The sequence below is a fragment of the Macaca thibetana genome, chromosome 3 (assembly GCF_024542745.1).
Source record: "Macaca thibetana thibetana isolate TM-01 chromosome 3, ASM2454274v1, whole genome shotgun sequence".
Classification (NCBI taxonomy): Eukaryota; Metazoa; Chordata; class Mammalia; order Primates; family Cercopithecidae; genus Macaca; species Macaca thibetana.
This window is the reverse complement of record NC_065580.1, coordinates 41,397,549-41,416,995: the sequence shown is the minus strand read 5'-3', so window position 1 is coordinate 41,416,995 and position 19,447 is coordinate 41,397,549. Positions and strand designations below refer to the sequence as shown.

The following is a 19,447-nucleotide window of genomic DNA, read 5'->3' as shown; positions in this document are numbered from 1 at the left end:
GGTTGGAAATGACCCAGTCATTCAGAAACAAACAGGATGTAAGTTGATTTAAAAAAAAAATCAGCTAGATAATAAAATCTTTGATCCAACTAGAAGTGTTCGTTTTTTTTTTAATTCTAAAAGAGAAATGAGTTTTGTTAAAGGCAGAACAGAAGTAAAATTTAGGAAAGTATTTTTTATATATTCAATGACAACAAAATGTTTTCTTAATTTTTTATAATGCAGTATAAAGTCCAGCAGGAATAATTTATTATGAAATAACTCATTTGACACATTACAGGCATAATTGAAATGTATCCCATCCAAGAAATACAAATGAGTTTCAGTGACATCAGCTGAAATTCACTGGCTCTTGTTTATGTGGTTTGTGGGGAGTTTTGAAAACCTCCAGATATCTTAGTGGTTGTCTGCAGGGTTTTGTAGAGGGCTTGCAAAGTCCAGAGTAAAACTCTGATTTTGCCTTACATCTATGGAAAGCCTTCTATTTTTCTTATTTTACTCAGTGCTTTAGTTTCCTACCATGCAACATACTGAGAAAAATGTTTGCTTTTTTGCAGCACCTACACCAGAACACTGACATTTATATGTTAATGTAAAGATAAAATTTCAGGGAAAAGACACACATTAAATGACAATATGTATCATAAATATTTATAAGTATAGTGCATTCAGGTTAACCGTCAACTAGTGTTACATATATTAGAAGTTATCTGAAAAGGCCAAATAAAAGAAACATTTTAATTTATGCTTTAATAATAATGGTGGAGAGAACACATTAGTTTTAATTTTAATCAAACCACACAGCATGAGCTTCTAGCTTTCTCACTCTTTTTTCTAATAAAAGGCATCGATAGTCTTGGCAGCATATTGGAAGGGCAAAATTTAAATTTCTATTTCCTTATGGCTGATCATCATAAGTTTTATTGAACTTTGTACTCTTTGAAGCAGATACTTAAGTGAAAGGAACATGTGTGCGATGGTGGGGGAGGGGGAGAGGAGGAGGAGGTTGGTTTAAATGAAACACATGTGACCAGGAGGCTTGAGGTCTGCAGCTGACACAGCTATCACATCCCAGAGGTGAGTCTGACACTAACCAGGACTTTCAGATGACACATTGAGACTGGATATACCACGCAAACGTGCATTCCATTTTCTTCATGTTATTTTCATTTTCCCCCACCAAAAATAAGAAAAATAAAATAATTTCTAATTGCAAATAACTATTTTAGACAGAAGCTATATACAATAAGTTGGGATGTTACCATACGATCAAAGAGTGCTGGTTTATCACTGGATTAACCTACCTAGCAGCTAAGCATGTTTTCTAGAAGGCACTAGGAAGTCCAAAAACATATAGAGAGAGATTTTAAAGAAAGTATCAAAGTAACAATTATCAGAAACATAATTTTTCTATTATACTTCCTTTATGGTTTAGTGTTATTTTGAGTTACATTTTAAACACTAGGTTACATTGGCTTAAAGAATCTGTCAGCCTCTTGTACTTCTAAGTACTTACTGCAAATATAATGCTGTCTGAAATATATACTGTCTGAAAATATAATGCTGAAGAACAAACAACAACGTTGGAGATGATCTCCTCATTCAACATCATGTCGGGGAAATGACCATTTGAACGTCTCAATACCTTCTTTTGTCTGCTCTCAGCAGCAGCCAGCTGTGCGGACATCCTTTCTTGCATTTTCTTGCAGTGGGCCATGACTGCTTCAAGGATGGAGAGGGGGTTGGTACACACTGGCTTCTTCTCTTTGTCACCAGCACCTGCTTCATAGTCTCTCTGGAGTGCCAGGAATGGGTCATTTAGATTAAATCTCCCATACCGTTCCTGGATAAATACCTCCTTCCTGCGAGCCTGGAACAAAGTTAGAGAAAAGTATTGAAGAAAGAAATGAAAATATACCTAAAGATATTTATAAGAAGGTTTTGTGATTACACTTGGTATTCCCAACAGCTATGAGTAATGGCTTATGATGTCAGTGGTGAGTGAGAGGCAAATGTGACCCCCAGTCTCCGACTAGCCTGGAATGCCATTCCATCTGCTTTCAAATTTTCTTCCATTAAGAATACTGTATCTTATATTGCAAATTATGCAAATATAGTTATTTCCCATGATGTCCTACTCCTCAAGGATCAGAATTTAAGGAGCAGTCTTTTTTTACCCCCGCCTCCACACACCCCCACTCCCCCACCCCACAGGGTCTTGCTCTGTCATCCAGGCTGGAACGCAGTGGCACAATCACAGCTCACTGCAGCCTCAATCTCCTGGGCTCAAGCAATCCTCCTGCCTCAGCCTGTCTTATAGCTGGAACTATATGTGCAAGCCACCACACCCAGCTATTTTTTTTGATTTTTTAATTAAGATGGGATCTCACTTTGTTGCCCAGGCTGGTCTCAAACTCCTGGGCTCAAGTAATCCCCCAGCCTCGGCCTCCCCAAAGTGCTGGGAGCCGCCACACTCTACCTAGTCTTTTCTAATTTAATGTAAAATCAGAAATATTGACAATTAAAATAATTTTTAGCAAAAGTTCAAAAATAAAATTATCTCTATATTGATAGAACTTATATTTAAAATAATATCAGCTTAAATCACTCATAGAAAAAATCCCCTGTAAGTTTTTTTTATAGCCAGAAGGAAATCACATGGATGTCTGGTAAGAAGAAAATTCTTTGTGAAATTTTTAATGTAAAAATTTTAATTGAAAAAAATAAAAATTTTTAATGTAAAAATAAATCACAATATTTGTAGTTTGTAAAATTTGACTAACTACAACAGCCTGCAGAAAATTTAAAAAGGCATCTATCTCCTTCTCACTGAAGGGCATTAAAATATAGTTCACAGAATCCCAGGAAAGAATGCAACTTAATTATACTCTAAATGTCAGTCCATCAGCGACAAAGTTAATTTCACACCCACGTAATGAGGGCCAAATGCAATTTTCTATAATTAGCCTACAAAGTCATTGCATAAAAGTGGAAAAGAGCAGTAGAAATGTATTAAAAACTAGCAACATTTTCCTAATTCAGGTCATTTTGGAATAGCCATTAGAATGAAAAAATCTATGTCACTGCCAGTAGAAAAATTAAGTTAAAATAAATCAAGCTTATTTGTCCAAAACATTAAACATGGTTTCTGAAGAAATATTATTAATCCATACAGTTCCATATTTTAAAGGGAACTGAATTGGAAAACTACACTTTTCCATTTTAGTCCACTATCAGCAAGCCAACAACTAGATAAACACAAATCTAATGACAAATGGGAAAAATCTAACATTTCTTTCCTTATTATCAACTTAGATTAAGAAATAAAATTTGCAAAAAGTCCAGTTTCACCATGAAATTTAAGCTAGCTTTCAGAAGACCACTTTAAACTTAAAAGATAAAGTTTATGAGTTAAAAGCACTTCGTGTTTCTAGATTCTTTAAATTCAATTATGTAATCAATACGCTGAATAAGTATCACTTGAGAGATGCAATTTCAAAAGCAATTTCATTTTGTCTTTCACATTTTTCTTAATATTATTCAGTGTAGTAGTTCTTCTTCCACCCTTGGATGAACACTTGGATAACTCTATGTTTTTTTCTAATCGTTTTAATTTAATAAAAGACCTACAGTCACTTTGAGTCAAAACAGCCTTAATTTGGTTATTAGAATGTCCATATTCATTCAGTGGTACGGCAACCTCCCTTCCTCAGCTAGCATCTGCTGCAGGCTAACATTTACCACCCGGCAAAGAGGTATATATGAAAACCTCTCTCCTTTTCCCAAAACCTTCTCCCCCTCATTCTAAGGTGTTGTAGTCACCTCTGGGTTGGAAAGGACTGGAGGTAGATGATAAAGGAGTGGTGAAGGGAGCAGGAATGCCGTACCTGACTGGTTCAGTTGGTCAGCTACCTTTACCAACCCAGTGTGAAGAATATTTAAAGTCTACTCTTTTCCCATGAAGTACTTGGTGTCTTCTTAGAGGAAAACCCCCTCTTGCACTGCTGGGACCCCTTCATCTACAGTTTCTTCAATGTAGGCCATAAATGTAGGACAAGCTACATAATCTGCAGGACCCACTGCAAAATGAAGACATGGGCTTTTTGTTCAAAATTATTAAGCATTTCAATATGGCAACAACACAGCATTTAACCAGACAAGGGACCCTTCTAAATGCATGGCCTCTGTGACTTCTCAGGTTGCACACCCATGAAGCCCAGCCCTGCATACTCCCCTTATCAGCATTGGGAATGCACCTTTTGACAACTGAGGTCCCATGTTCTCTACAGACTTCCCTATTGAAGAGGACTTTAATCTATCTCATTCCTACCATTTCAAGACCATGGCCCAACCTGGTCTACAGGAAACACTCATGGATCTTTATCTAAACAAAAGCTGGGAGTCTCCACAAGATGATCCCCACATCTATCTCTCCTTCACGTCCACAGAATGGCTGCTTGTTCAGCCCCACCTTCACTGAGGCCACCAAGATCTACAGGAAAAAACCTATTATGTCATTCAAAAGTCTCTCTGAACCCCTCTTCTCTTCAGATGAAGGGAGAAGCAACTGAATGGGGCAGGACTCAGCAGAATTCTCTGCAGAGAAATGCTCTCTGATAGAAATCTTTCTTTGATGTCCAAAAACTACATTATTTTATACCCTCAATGTGGATGAAAGGTTTAAAAGTCAACACTAGCTTTTAAATATTTCTTATGAAAATTTGCATCTTGGTCCTCACTTGAGTATCTGATATTCATTACAATGAGTTATCTGCTGAAACTGACATTTTAACAACCCATTGTAATTGCCTGATGTCTACTCACCCATACAACATATTTTATGATGTACTGTACTTGTAACACTAATCAAGCAATTTCTTAACATGCAGGTTATTCTTAAGCCTGAGTAAACTTTTTGATAAGTGGGTTAAAATTGATTGTATAATAAAAGAGGTAAATACATATATCACAGACCTAGTTCCAGTTTTACCCAACAGATTTCATTGTCAAAAAGTATTTCTTTTTTTTTTAACTGGCGTGAAATAGTTTTTTACATGTGTATTTTTGTTCTGTTTGTTTTTATTTTAAAATTACTAGTTTTAACTGAGTCACATTGTGACACTGTTAAATGCAGATGAATTTTTTTCTGCTGAAAATGTTGTATAATGATACGTGTACAGGTTGATAAACATAAAACTGCCTATTTATTTGAGATAGGGTCTTGCTCTGTCACTCAGGCTGGAGTGCAGTGGCGTGATCACGGCTCACTGTAGCCTTGAACTCTCAGGCTTCAGTGATCTTCCCACAGCTCAGCTTCCCGAGTAGCTGAGACTATAGGCATGTGCCACCATGCCCAGCTAATTTTTAAATTTTTGGTAGAGATGAAGTCTCACTATGTTGCTCAGGCTGATCTTGAACTCCTAAGCTCAAGTAATCCTCCTGCCTCAGCCTCCCAAAGTTCTGAGATTACAGGAGTGAGCCTCCGTGCCAGCCTAAAACCGCCAATTTATTTGCTTCACAAATATGGGCTGACATTTAGCCTTTATGAAGTATAAAATATGTATATTAGATTCCTTTAAGGATAGATACTGTGGTTTTGTATTTGCTGCTAACTAGCTATGCAACTTTGCTGCTGATATCTTTTGTTGTCAAAATGAGAGAAATGAAGCGGTATCATTTGTTGCTTAAGACACCTTGAGTTTAGACAATAAACCTGGTCTCATTCTTTCATTTTTAAGTCCCTAAAAGCATGGAAACCAGGCAAAATGAATGTCAAAGACTACATGTTCTTCATTAACATTAAACTGACTCCTAAACACATATTTATTATTTTCAGAGATGACAGGTTGTTGTTCTATGACCACATATGTATTTATTTGTATATATCACATATATTCAACATGTACTTTTGATATTTTTTTATTTTTTATTATTATTATACTTTAAGTTCTAGGGTACATGTGCATAATGTGCAGGTTTGTTACATATGTATACTTGTGCCATGTTGCTGTGCTGCACCCATCAACTCCTCAGCACCCATCGACTCGTCATTTACATCAGGTATAACTCCCAATGCAATCCCTCCCATACTTTTGATATTCTTGTCTTATAGCAAGGGTTTCTAGAAATATGTAATTCTAACAATTAAAATGTCCTTTTTGATCAGGCTTTCTATCAGGCTTATAAATTAGAATGCAGTTGACCATTTTGATTCCATGGTGAAAAGTCATAGATTAAATAACAATAGGACATGAAGACAATGCTATAATATAAATTCAGTGTACTCACAACATAGAATATGACAAATTATCCACTAATAACTAATTTTTAAAAATATTTTGATATATTTAATGTTGGAATAATATATACTCATGTATTTTTAAAATTACTCCCAGAGAGAAACAGAGTTACTTTTCTATATGCATATATCCTACCACCAGTGGATGAGTTTTCCCAGATGGAGGAATAGAAAATATAGTAGATCCATTATCTATCTAGGAACTTTTGGTGACTTGGAAATTTCAAGATCCAACAACAGGTTCCCCACTATTAAGATGCTGGGCAGTGCTGACTCCCACAAACGCAGGCAGGAGACAGGTAGCCAGCATCAGTGTGTATATTTGGCATGCTACTAATCAGTGTGAAATGGCAGACTTTTGGGGAACTAGAGGTGATATGCTCTAGCAAAAGGCATCCACGTTTTTTTTGTTTTGTTTTGTTTTTTAAATCATGACACTTTGCCAGTGAAACAAAATAAAACTGGCAGGACTGCTTTGGATAGCAGGACACCCAGTTTATCATCTGTGATTTATGGGAAGAGACCAGTCACTCTGGGACTCACTGGCCTATATCGTCTCTTAAGCATTTTGCCTTGAGTTTCTTTTAAGTGGGGGTACTTGTATTTAACTGACACATCCAACCCACTACAGGGCAAAAAACAGGTGCATAACGCATACTTGTTGACTGAATAAAGGTAGCATCTAACAGACTTAGGAAAATAGCAGATGTATCCTTGAAGAAAGAGCTCAGACCACATTTCCCTGTTGGAGGGAAGTCTCCTTCCCAGGGGGGGGCAATCTTCTCAGGAACCTGGAGAGGAAGTTAGGCCAATATCAGACTCCTCTATGCAGGACTAATTCTAGAGAAAATGATAGCTAAGGATCAGTTCACCTACTGCCCAACACAGAAAGCTGGGATCCCAGGAAGGATTCATCAACTCTCCAGCCTAAAGCCAGGTGACAGCAGTTCCAGGAGAACTACAGGGTATATCAGTTGGTTTTCTATGGTTCACTGTGCTTTGTAATGATCATTTTTCTTTGCACCCCCTGAATTGTGCAGCATGGAGGCACTCTGTACACTACACAGTTGTCGGAGTAGTCTTTCTAAAATGGAAACCTTCTCATCATTTCTCTGTTCAAAGCCTTTCAGCACTCTTCTGCCCCAGGCCTTTGTGTTGCTTGGGATGCTTCCCCTCCTTCACCCATGTATCTCCCCATGAACTGCCAACCCTCACTGCCAGCTCTTCTTCTTGTGCTCATGTCAAAAGTTTCAGAGTTTAGCTTAATTTGGATTCAAGGAAACATCTGTAATGAAACATATGTCCAAGCCACTTGAAATCTCTTCAGTTTACCTACTTTTCAACAAACAAAATGTGTATTCCTTCTAACATTCTTGTAAAAAGTTTACTGTTCTTAAAATCTTACTTTGCAACAGAGTGCTTATTTTTAATTTTTAATGTATTACATTATGTTTAATAAAGGCAGATCAACAATATAGACACGTTTTAATAGGTAAGGAGATCATGTAACAAAAAATGACTTGAAATGTTTATTATGCTGGGCTTGAGGAGGCCTGACCCTAAAAAAGGAAGAGATGAATGTGTAGAGAATATCTTGGTTTATGCATCAGAGTTACTTGAGAATGAAATGCACTTTAGGGAAATGAGTCATTATGAAGACACGAACTAGTTGTAATAATAAAAACAGACTCTTAAAGGAACTCTTAAACCTAGCCACACTGATGTATAAAAATATAAGTTTGGCCTGGTGCGGTGGCTCACACCTGTAATCCCAGTACTTTGGGAGGCCAAGGCAGGCAGATCATGAGGTCAGGAGATTGAGACCATCCTGGCTAACACAGTGAAACTCTGTCTCTACTAAAAATAAAAAAAGTTAGCCGGGCATGGTAGCGGGTGCCTGTAGTCCTAGCTACTCGGGAGGCTGAGGCAGGAGAATGGCGTGAACCTGGGAGGCAGAGCTTGCAGTGAGCCAAGATCGCACCACTGCACTCCAGACTAGGTGACAAAGTGAGATTCTGCCTTGGAAAAAAAGAAAAAAAAAAAAAAATATATATAGACACACACACACACACACACACACACACACACACATATATATAATTTCATCAGAATGTGAAGTTTTAGAAGATCTTGTTGAGAATGTTGCAAGCAGGAAGTTGAAAGACGACCATTATTACCGAGGATTTCACATACATGAGGTTCCTACTTTGGCTTTCCTTGTTTGATGTAATCAATTGAACTAGTTTTGACATGATTAGTAAAAATAAAAGAAAGCATACTTAAAATATACAATCTTTCCTATAGCATGTAATCCTCTGAGAAATAGAAACTAGAACTTGTACAGTGAGTCATAATTAAAACATTATAAAACATACTATCAATTTCAAAACATACTGACAAGCTTATAAGCTTTTCATTTTATGAAAAGCCAAAATAATTCTGTAACAATTTTAAAAACAATACTAACAAAAGATAACTTTTATTGACATTATTTATTGCTAGGTGCTTTTTATTCATTTTGTCGTAAAAATAGGCCCAGAAGATAGCCATTATTTTAATTCACATTTTATAAATAAGCAGACTGAGGCTTAGAAAACTTAATGTGCTTGCCGAAGGTCACTTTAACAGCAGCTGATACTCAACCCAGGCAAGTCTTACTCTAAAGCCTACATTTTTAAGCACTGAAAGACAATTATGACTAGAGTATTTTGGAATGCTAGAAAAGGCTTCAAAAATAATTATTGTTTACAACACTTTTTAAACCAGTACAAGAAATTATGTTTAAAAGAAAGACAAAAGTATGACAATGTTCTCAAAAGTTAGTTTTCTATATGCTGTATTTGTACTTCCATTATTACTGACCATATACTAACATGATCTAATCAGACTTAAACAGTTTTTCAAGATTCTGCACAGAATATATTGTATCATTTAAGTTTAAAATCCAATGATAAAAATGGTTTCCAGATATGCTTTCACAAACCACTGATTACCTAAGAATAACAAAAAATAACAAAAAACCAGCATTAATATAGATCTAACTGCAAGAAGACTGCCAAGGAATTCTGTACTCAGCTCTAACCCGCTAAACACAGCTGTCACTATCTTGGGTGCCAATAATACAAAAAGCCACAGCAGAGGGTCGAAATGTTGAGCCCAGTCTGACAAAATGGACTTTTTCAGGAAGAAATGTGAGTCAGTTCTTGAGTACAAACACAGAAGCAAGCATGAAAAACACGTAGGGGTGTCAATCAACAAGATATTGAGCCAGCAAACCATGAAATAGACACTGCCCCTCCTCCAAACCAGCAACTCAAACCCAGACTTCATTACTCAGTAGAGAACAGGTATCAGAACTGGACCTATGGACTCACTTTTGGCTGAAGTATTCAAAGAACAATCAATAGCAAAAGGATCTGAAAACAACACTGAAGAGGAAGAGCAGAAAGAACTAGGGACACTTGAAAGAGGAAAAGCCTTCCAGAGGCATGATGGTGCTCTTTCAATATCTGAAAGCATTTTATGTTTAAAGAGGTGTTTGAAGATTTATTTATGTGATTCCCAAGGAATAAAATTATGGCTAATATAATAAAGAATTTTTAAGGGTCAAAGGTTTTCCACAGATACAACGAGCTGCATTTGATTGGAACAAAAATCTCTGTCTCCAGCTGTGTTTCAAACACAGGCTAAAAAAACACGTGATAGAAATGTAACTCAGAAGTCTCAAAAGTCAGGAAGGTCCTTGGCTTCTAAACTGTTATATTCCTCTCAAACCCTGAAATTCTATGACTCAAAATCAAAAAGGAGAGAAAATACATAGAGATTTTTCCAAACAGTCAACATAAAAATTTATCTATCCAGCTGTAAATCTCTGTCTTAGTGTTAAGGAGTTCAAGTAGAGCAACATTAAATAACACTAACATTAAAAGCTCTTTTAAGAAGGAAGGGGGAAATTCCTACTTGTAAATAAAAGGGAATGGGAAGCCAGAGATACGCCATGGTCCTCAGAACTCATTCTCGCTCTAAGAGGGGTTGTATAGCAGAGGAGTGAGTTCACACATTCACGTACTTTCTCTCTTTTCTCCTTCTCTCTCCCTCTCTCTCTCTCTCTCTCTCTCACACACACACACACACACACACACACACACATATGGAATGGCTGGGTGACTGCAGAGTGGAATAACAATATAAAAGTTACACAGTCGTCTGGAGAAGGATAATCACTGCCCAATGCCCTTCAATGATCAGAAAGCCTTAGAAATTAACTGGCCAGGAACTAAAAATAGCTTCTAGAATTACGACTTAAATGCCAAAAGAACTGAGTTCATTTCAGTGTCTGCATCTCAGACACCGCATCTATGTGTGAAGATACACTTGAGCCACAGAAGTGAAGGAGTGTGTCATGGTGTCAAATGATTTTCTGTGCAATGCTGAGAATGTCAGAGAAGAGGTAAGCTTTTCCTCTTCCCTCTCGCCTCCCACCTTCATCTCCCAACCTTTCTGCCACCTACAATGTCCTACCTGCTCATAGACATCATAATCTGGAGGTGTGGAAATTGTCATGCCAGGAATATACATAATGCATATCATGAATCATACCAAGACTTTGATTTATTTTGTTCCCAAAGCTAAAATCTGGAAGGCATACTTCGATAAACCACCAATTTTCTCTCAAAGTATAGACCATACTAACAGAATTCATGAGAGGCTTGGTTTCACAGAAGTCAGAGCCAGAAGTAACCTGTCTCCTTTCTGAAATCTCCCACCACTTTCTTTTTGCCTTGTATGCCACTTACCATCCTGCACACATTCATTAGTGCTCATCTCAGCCAGATGTGGGAGCCCATGCTCATCTGTAGAAAATAACAACACCTTTATTCCCTAACTAGGTCAAGAATGGTATACAAGTGCTGCACTGTTCCACTCTCTTGCCCAGGTAGATATTATTAAATTATCAGTGCACTTAAAGCTGAATCCTGAACAACCTCCAACTTTGTCTTAATAAGACTCCAGATAGCCACCGCCTATCAATAACAACTGGAGCACAGATGAACCAACTCGCCATTTCTGCCCTGGGCACTGAAATATTACCATTAGGTCTTTACTTCTAGAGAGTATGTTTTTAATTTTGATGAAATCCAATTTAACCACTTTTTAAGGTTTCATGTTTTTCATCTTCTATTTAACAGCTAAGAAACCTTTGTCTAATTTGAAGTCTAAAGATTTTCTCCTGGAAGTTGTATGTATTTAGCTTTTAAGTTCATGATCCACTTTGAGGCAATATTTGTGTATGGTGTTAGAAAAAAAAAAAAAGGTTGATGTTCAATTTTTCCACATATAGATCCAATTTTTCAATCATTTGCTGAAAAGACTAGCCTTTACCCATTGAATATCTCTGATGCCTTTGTTGAAAATCAACTGACCACATACGTGACTCTATTTCTGGATTCTTTGTTCTATTCTGTGAGGTATATGTATGTTTCTTTGCTTTATAATAAGTGCTGAAATCAGGCAGGCTAAGTCTTTAAAACTCTTCTTTTTTTAAATTGCTTTTGTTATTCCAGGATCTCTGTTTTCCACATAAATTTTAGAATCAGTTTGTAAGATTTAAACAAGTCTCCTGAAATTTTAATTGAGTTTGGTAAGTTGTTTTATATTCTCTCAGCAATTTTCATTTTGTCTTCAGCATAAAAGCTTTGTTTTGAATATATTTTGTTAGGTTTATTCTTAAGTATTGTATTTTTTATGCTACTGCAAATAAATTATTTAAATTTCACTTTCTAATTATTTTTCTAATAGTATGTAGGAATATAACTGATTTTTCAATACAAAGTTTTAAATTCTACACATTTTATAAATTCCTTTTTTGGTTTCAGTAGTTGTCTTTGAAGACTACCTAGAATTTTTACATAAGCAATAATATCTGCAGAAGTGACAGTTTTACTTCTTTATGCTTTTTATTTTATTTCCATCTTGCAATGGCTAAGATTTCCAGCACTACCTTGAACAAAAGTGCTGTAAAAGTGCTAAGCGCTTTTCTTATTCCTGTCTAAATTGCATCCCTCAATTATTATGCTGGCCGTGTGGTTTTTTCGTTGTTGTTTTTCAGTTTTCGTTTATTTTTTTTTTATTTTTTTTTTTTTGTAGCTGCACCCTTTATCACTTTGAAGTTCTCTACTATTCCTGGTTTGCTGTTGAAATTTTTCAAATGTTTTTCTGCATCTATTAATGAAAACATGTGGTTTTTGTCCTTTATATTGTTAATACAGTGAATTTTATTGTTTGATGCTTGAATATTAAACTCTTTGATTATGATATATTGTTGGAAATTCAATTTGCTAATATTCTGTTTAGGATTTTTTTTTTTTTTTGAGATGAAGTCTCACTCTGTCGCCCAGGCTGGAGTGCAGTGGCGCGATCTCAGCTCACTGCAAGCTCTGCCTCTGGGATTCATGCCGTTTTTCCTGCCTCAGCCTCCCAAGTGGCTGGGACTACAGGAGCCTGCCACCAGGCGCGGCTAATTTTTTGTGTGTGTTTAGTAGAGATGGGGTTTCACCGTGTTAGCCAGGATGGTCTCGATCTCCTGACCTCGTGATCTGCCCGCCTCAGCCTCCCAAAGTGCTGGGATTACAGGCGTGAGCCACTGCGCCCGGCCTTTTTAGGATTTTTTATATCTATAGTTATGAGGAGTATTACTCTGTAATTTTCTTTTTTTAAATACCTTTGCAGTTTTGGGATTACGATACTCTGAGCTCATAAAATGAGTTCACCCATTTACCAGGGAAACCATCTAGGCCTGAAATTTCCTTTTGGGAAAAGTTTTTGATAGTGAACTCAATTTTTAAAATAGAATCAAGGCTATTTGGATTTTTTATTCCTTCTTGTATTCGTTTTATAAGTGGTATTTTTTCAAGAAATTTGCCTATTTATCTAGGTTGTCAAAAGTATTCATAGTATTTACTGAATATCCTTTTAATGTCTGCAGAATCTATAATGATAAATCACTTTTTCCATTCTTAATATTGGTGATTTGCATTCTTTTTTCCTTGTTCATTCTAGCTAGGAGTATTTCAATTTTGCTGATCTTTTCAATGAATCAACTCTTATCCTTATTATTATTTTTCCTATTGTATGTCTATTTTGCATTTCATTGACTGCTTTTAACAAAATTGTTTTCCGTTCTACTTACTTTGTGTTTACGTTCCTGCCTTTTATGTCATTTCATAAAGTAGAAACATAGGTCATTGATTTTACATCTTTCTCCTTTTCAATATAAACCTTTAGAGCTCTAAATTTTCCTCTAAGCACTGTTTAGCTGCATCTCAAATGTTTCGACATGTTGTATATTTGCTGCCATTCAGTTCAAATTACTGTCTAAATCCCTTTTGATTTTGTCTTGGACACATGAGAGTTTTTTTTTTTTTTTTTTTTTTTAAATCCACAGATACTTGGAATTTTCCTAAATAGCTAACTGTGACTGATTTCTCATTTAAGTCTATTAAGGTCACTGAATACCTATTATTTAAATTAAGACTTGTTTTATGGCCCAGCATATGGTCTGCCTCACTAAATGTATCACATACACTTGACCAGAATGTGTTTTCTGCATTACTGGATCTAATACTCTACAAATGTCAATTAATCAAGGTGGCTGAGGGTGTTTCTGTTTTCTATGTTTTTACTGAGTTGTTTTCTAGCTCTTCTATTAATTACTGAGAGAGCTATTAAAAGCTACTATGATTATAAAATTGTGTATTTCTCTTTTTAATTGTCATTGTTTGCTTCCTATATAATTGAGGCTGTGTTATCAGCCACATAAGCACTTATGTCTTTGTGATAAATTGTCCCTTTTATCATTATAAACTGTATTATCTCTTTAACACTGGGCCTGTTATTGAATCTTCTATTGTTTCCTTTGTCTTTCTATTCATAATTCAACAATATTAATGTTTTAATTTATATTAGCAAATGCTACCAACCAGTAGGACAACACTCTCTCACAATGTTCATTTCTTAAAATCTGCTATGCAACCAGCTTATTCTTCTAGATGCAATTTAGATTTCATCTGCTTTGAAAAATAAGCAACCATAATTTTGATTGGAATTATATGTAAATTAGAGATACATTTAAAAGACTTTTTCATGAAATTAAGTCTTGTGGTTGAAAAAATTGTTTCTTAATATATTAAAATTTGCTTTTATAGCTTAGAAAGGTTTATATTTTCAAATAAATTTGCATAAATTTGAAAATAAAAGAAATATTTTCAGATATCTTTGGTAATATCCTCACTTGTCTAATTTTCTTTGTATTTATTTTATCTTGAATAAAGTTGCTAAAGCAGTAGGTCTCAATCCTGACCACTCATAAGAATCACCTGCATAACTCTGCAAACATTCAGAGTGGGTCAACACTCAATGGCAAGTCCACTTGATACTCTTAAGTCCTTTGATGCCCCAACCAAGGATAAGAACTAGTAACTGATTTCTTGCTCTTCTTGGACACTTTCTGTTTGTTTCTGGAGACAGGGTCTTGCTCTGTCCCCCAGGCTGGAGTGCCATCATGGCTCACTGCGGCCTTGACCTCCTGGGTACAAGTGATTGTCCCTGCTCAGTCTCCCAAGTAGCTGGGACCACAGGCACACAGCACCACTCCTGGGCTAATTTTTGTATTTTTTGTAGAGAAAGCATTTCACCACGTTGCCCAGGCTCACCTAATTTCTTTATGCTTATTTTCAACTAGGGAATCTTTCAGGTCTTTTTTTTTTTTTTTTTCAAGCAGCTATTAGATGGAAATATTTTATATCCTTTCCACTTTGAGGATGATTTCTGTTTTCTTCTTATGTAAACACTGCCTTGTCTGGTAAAAAACATGCTTAGGTGGTAACCTTCACAACAGTAGATACTAATTTCAACATCTCCTGAATTCAGGAGTATGCAAGACCAAGCCTGAGGTCAGGTGGATTTTTTTCCTTTTCAGTAAACCTTCTGTTTTTCTACCTTACTAAGTCAATTCTTTTTCTTACCTTAAAATACATAATATTTAAGATTACTCTTGGTGGCAGCTGGTATATTCTGGGCATACAGCCCTTTTAATCTAAAAATTATGTGAAATCTTGGTGGTAGCATTCATTCCACTCATTCCGGTCTCTTTGAGGAACATCAATTTTTCTCCTGGTGGACCTCCATTCTGTATCTTGCACATACATGAATCTTCATTTCTACTTTATCACTTTAATCCTTTCCACTGAGTTCCAGGAGATCTTCTTAAGTTTGTTACTGATCCAATTTTTTTACAGTGTTGATTTTTTCTACTACTTTCAATACATGCTTTAATTCTGCTGATACACTTTAAGTTTTCATAACAATCATATTATGTAGGTGCTGTGATGCTCATTTTAAAGATAAGAAAACTGTAGCACCAAGAGAGGGCAAGGGACTTGCCCACAGCTACATAACTAGAAGTTTGGGAGTCTGGACTCACTCCCAGCAATCTGCCTCCAAGATCTATGCCCCATTCAGTGCTTTCTCTTCCCTAGCTTCACAGCTAGTCCACCCTTCACAATCTGGCTTCCTTCACTTCAACGCCTAGGTTTCTTCAAATTGTAAGACACAAGACAGATGGTATCTAAAAATGATACTCTAAAATTTGTTTCTTGTAATAATTTTGTCAAATATAAGTTGTTCCTTTGCATTTTAAATGTTACGTTATCTTCTTTGTTCTATGCTGCAAGATCTTTCATGGGCCTTATGTTTTCTTTTTTCTTGTTTACTCCATCCTTGGACCAGTAGGAGTTAACCCAGATCTGGTATTTATCCACAAGCAGGGCATGCAGGTAGAATCTTCCTGAATATATTTACTGTCCAGCTGGTTGCCATTAAAATGCTTCTTTAATACCAGGCAGGTAGACTGGTACAAATGTACATTTCATTGCCCCTTTCATTCAAGTGAGAGAGAGTAAAGGCCAATGACAGGCCTTTCAAGATAAATGGGCTCCTAGTTAGGTTTTTTCCCCCGTCTGTGTTAAGGATATGCAGTCTCTTTGGCTGTGTCTGCTTACTAGGTACAAGGAAGTCTGTCATTGTCTGTCCTTGCAGAGTATAAGGGAATGACCAGCTCTCAGGTTGTTGCTTCTGTCTGAGTCATGCACTGTTGCCATGCTGCTTTCTGTAACGTCTCCTTCACAGTCACAGAAGGGATTTCAATCAGCATCTCCTACCTATCCCACTTTCTACGTTGGCCTCTCCAAATACAAGAGGGTAGGCATTGGCTGGCTCTTTTCCAGAGCATCACAGGGTTTCAGGAAGACTCAGTTCTCATTTATCCTTCAGCCTGGTCATATAGACATTAAATCTAGCAGGCATTCCTTAATTTTTCAGGATATAGGTAGTACAACAGTAGAGGGGTGAGCTCAGAGGTCAAACTGGATTTAGATATAGAATCTATTGCTTCAAAGTTATGCAAACTTGGGTTGGTTACTTGACTCCCCTTGAGCCATCACCAGTTACATGAAGAGAGTAGTGTACCTAAACCAGAATTTTGTTGTTGTTTTGAAGAAGGAATAATACATGTAAGGCACTTAGCTGGGTGCCTAAACAAATGCAAGCATCCAACAAATCACAGTTATCATTACGATAATGATGATGCTCTTTCTAGTTTGTAGCGTTGGTGTAAGGTTTTCCCTATTCTTATATCCTTAGGATGTAGACAGGAAGTGGGAAACCAGGTGCCAGTGCCAAAGTTTCCATGTTATTTAGAACTCCCAGTTGCAGTTTATCAGGTATCTAGCATGCTGGGTGACTGTTCTCATGTGTGTGTCCACACAGTCACAACTGTTCTTTCTCTTTAATTGCATCACACTTCAGAAGAGAAAACCTCAACGCTCCTAACCATCCATTATTCTAGAGCCCCTCATCATCTTTGGAGGGCCAAGAACTACGGGGGCATTCATGAAACACAGCCAATTATGTCAAATGTAATCCAGGTGCCCAAGGCTTGCCCTTATTAATAAATGTTTTTCAGCCTTCAGGGTAAATTTAGATATGAATGTATAAATATTGTTTGTAGCCCTAAAATAACTAATGTACAAAAGTCCTTCATTTACTGAAGTTCTAAATCATATCCTTTATGTTTTCTCAAGCTTCTAAATCCTGAATTGATTACAATTTTCTAAGCAATCCTATCATAAAACTTGTCAAAGTTTGTGATATTATAACAAACTAGCTAATTATAGAAATAGCTCCTATAGATGACTTAGAACATCTGTAAGAAAATGTTCTTTCAATAATTTAAAAGAAAGTTGAAATTTCTATTGAGCATTATTATTATTATTATCATTATTATTATTATTAGATGGAGTCTCACTCTGTTGTCCAGGCTGGAGTGCAGTGGCACGATTTCAGCTTACTGCAACCTCCATCTCCCAGGTTCAAGCAATTCTGCTGCCTCAGCCTCAGTAACTGGGATTGCAGGAGTATGCCACTGCACCCAGCTAATTTTTGTAATTTTAGCACAGACAGGGTTTCACCATGTTGGGCAGGCTGGTCTTGAACTCCTGGCCTTAATTGATCTGCCTGCCTCAGCCTCCCAAAGTGCTGGGATTACAGGCATGAGCCACCGTGCCTGGCCAATTGATCATTACTTCTAAAGTAAGTGTTTACAAAATAAGGCTTCTGAAGAAGGGTTTGATACTGTCCAAAGAAGCAATCATCATGTTGTGGGAGATGAATATCACTGTAGCAAGCATACTGGGAGTGGGGGCTCATGCAGGATTCAGCAGATGCTGCTTTCATGTTTGCTAGACCAAATTCCTGTTCTGGAAATTTTCAGACAGGAGTTTCCCCCACTTGCATGTTGTTCTCATCATTATGAATGCACAGAAGCATTTTCTTATTTGGCTTTGATCATGTTTGTTTGGTTTTAATCACTCATAACAGAAAAAAGATTCCCAATATTAAGCTTCTCATATAAAATAGACACATAAGCAGGTACACAAACAAGCAAACAAGCAAATGAAGACCCTTAGGAGAATGCAGGAAGTTTCCCTGAGGTGTTTCAATGTTTCAGGAAGAATGTAGTTTGCAGTATGATAATTCCAGAAATGCTTACTTGTATGTGACTTGAGAAAAGAAATGGGGAAACAGTAATGGATGTGGAAACAAGAGTTAACAGAAGCATTCCCACACACAAAATTTAAAAAGTGAAAAACACAGAAATAAAGGTAGTTTCTTGTCTACTGGGTATAATACAACAGATAATTTCTGTGGGCAGAAGTTATGATTTAAAATTTTAAATACAGTCCCTTTTATAGCTCCAAGAAACATAAGTTGACTTGGTTAAAAATAAAATTCCCCAGGACATTAAGAGCGAATGGTGGGGACAGTTGTTTTCCTGTACTCCCCCTACGCCCCCGCCCCAAACTCCCTACAGAACCAGCCTTGGCCCCTGAGGAGTAACTCGCCAACTGCATGAACCACTGAGCATCTGGAAAAAATAAACAGAAAGATCTTAACATTTTCACCATCTACCAGCTGAAGATGACTCACTCCATATCAAAAACAATCAAGGGAAAAGGAATGTCAACGGGTTGAAAGCAGCCTTTATTCAAACCCTGCCAGTAATTTTGCCACCATTAAATAAATGTTCCCCCGTACTTGAGAGAAGGTATACCTCCTGCTACTCCCAGAGCAAACCAGAAAACCTTGGAGGCTGACAGAAAAGGATCATGGGGCAGTCCAGAAAGCAAAGAGAGTCCTTTGAGGGTAACTTCATCTTATCCCCACAATAAAGAACATGTATGCCCCTCAGATGGGTGGCAAATGTGCAAACTGTGGGTACGGCACTCCTGGCTACCATGAAGTCAGAGGTACAGGGACCTAGGCAAAAGGTGAAGGGAAGAGGTGGTCTTGCTTAAAGGGTAGGCACATCTCAGCAGGACAAGTATCATTTGCAGGAACAGGGTAAGAATCTATTTTAGATCACGTAATTTTGTCTTCCTTCATTGTAGGTAATGTATTAACTGCCGTAAAAAATGCTTTACAAACCATCAAGTGTAGTGCATAGGTTAATTGGTATCAGCAATGTAAAACTGAACAGGCCATTTGTCACAAGCCTGTTTGTGTTTGTTCACATTGGTAAAAATGCTCAACTAT

General features: G+C 36.8%; 2 protein-coding genes across 5 annotated transcripts in view; one reads left to right on the top strand and one right to left on the bottom strand.

Moving 5' to 3' along the window:
* The window catches only part of LSM8 (LSM8 homolog, U6 small nuclear RNA associated), a 765,242-nt gene that overhangs the window by 387,491 nt on the left and 358,304 nt on the right, over nucleotides 1-19,447 (top strand). The gene's annotated exons all lie outside the window — the stretch shown is intronic.
* CTTNBP2 (cortactin binding protein 2) overlaps nucleotides 1-19,447 on the bottom strand; it is a 162,020-nt gene that overhangs the window by 99,511 nt on the left and 43,062 nt on the right. For all 4 annotated transcript variants that reach the window (XM_050785103.1, XM_050785100.1, XM_050785101.1 and 1 more), the window contains exon 3: nucleotides 1,646-1,870. In XM_050785103.1, coding sequence (XP_050641060.1) covers nucleotides 1,646-1,870 — 225 coding nt within the window. The remainder of the gene's footprint in view (nucleotides 1-1,645; nucleotides 1,871-19,447) is intronic.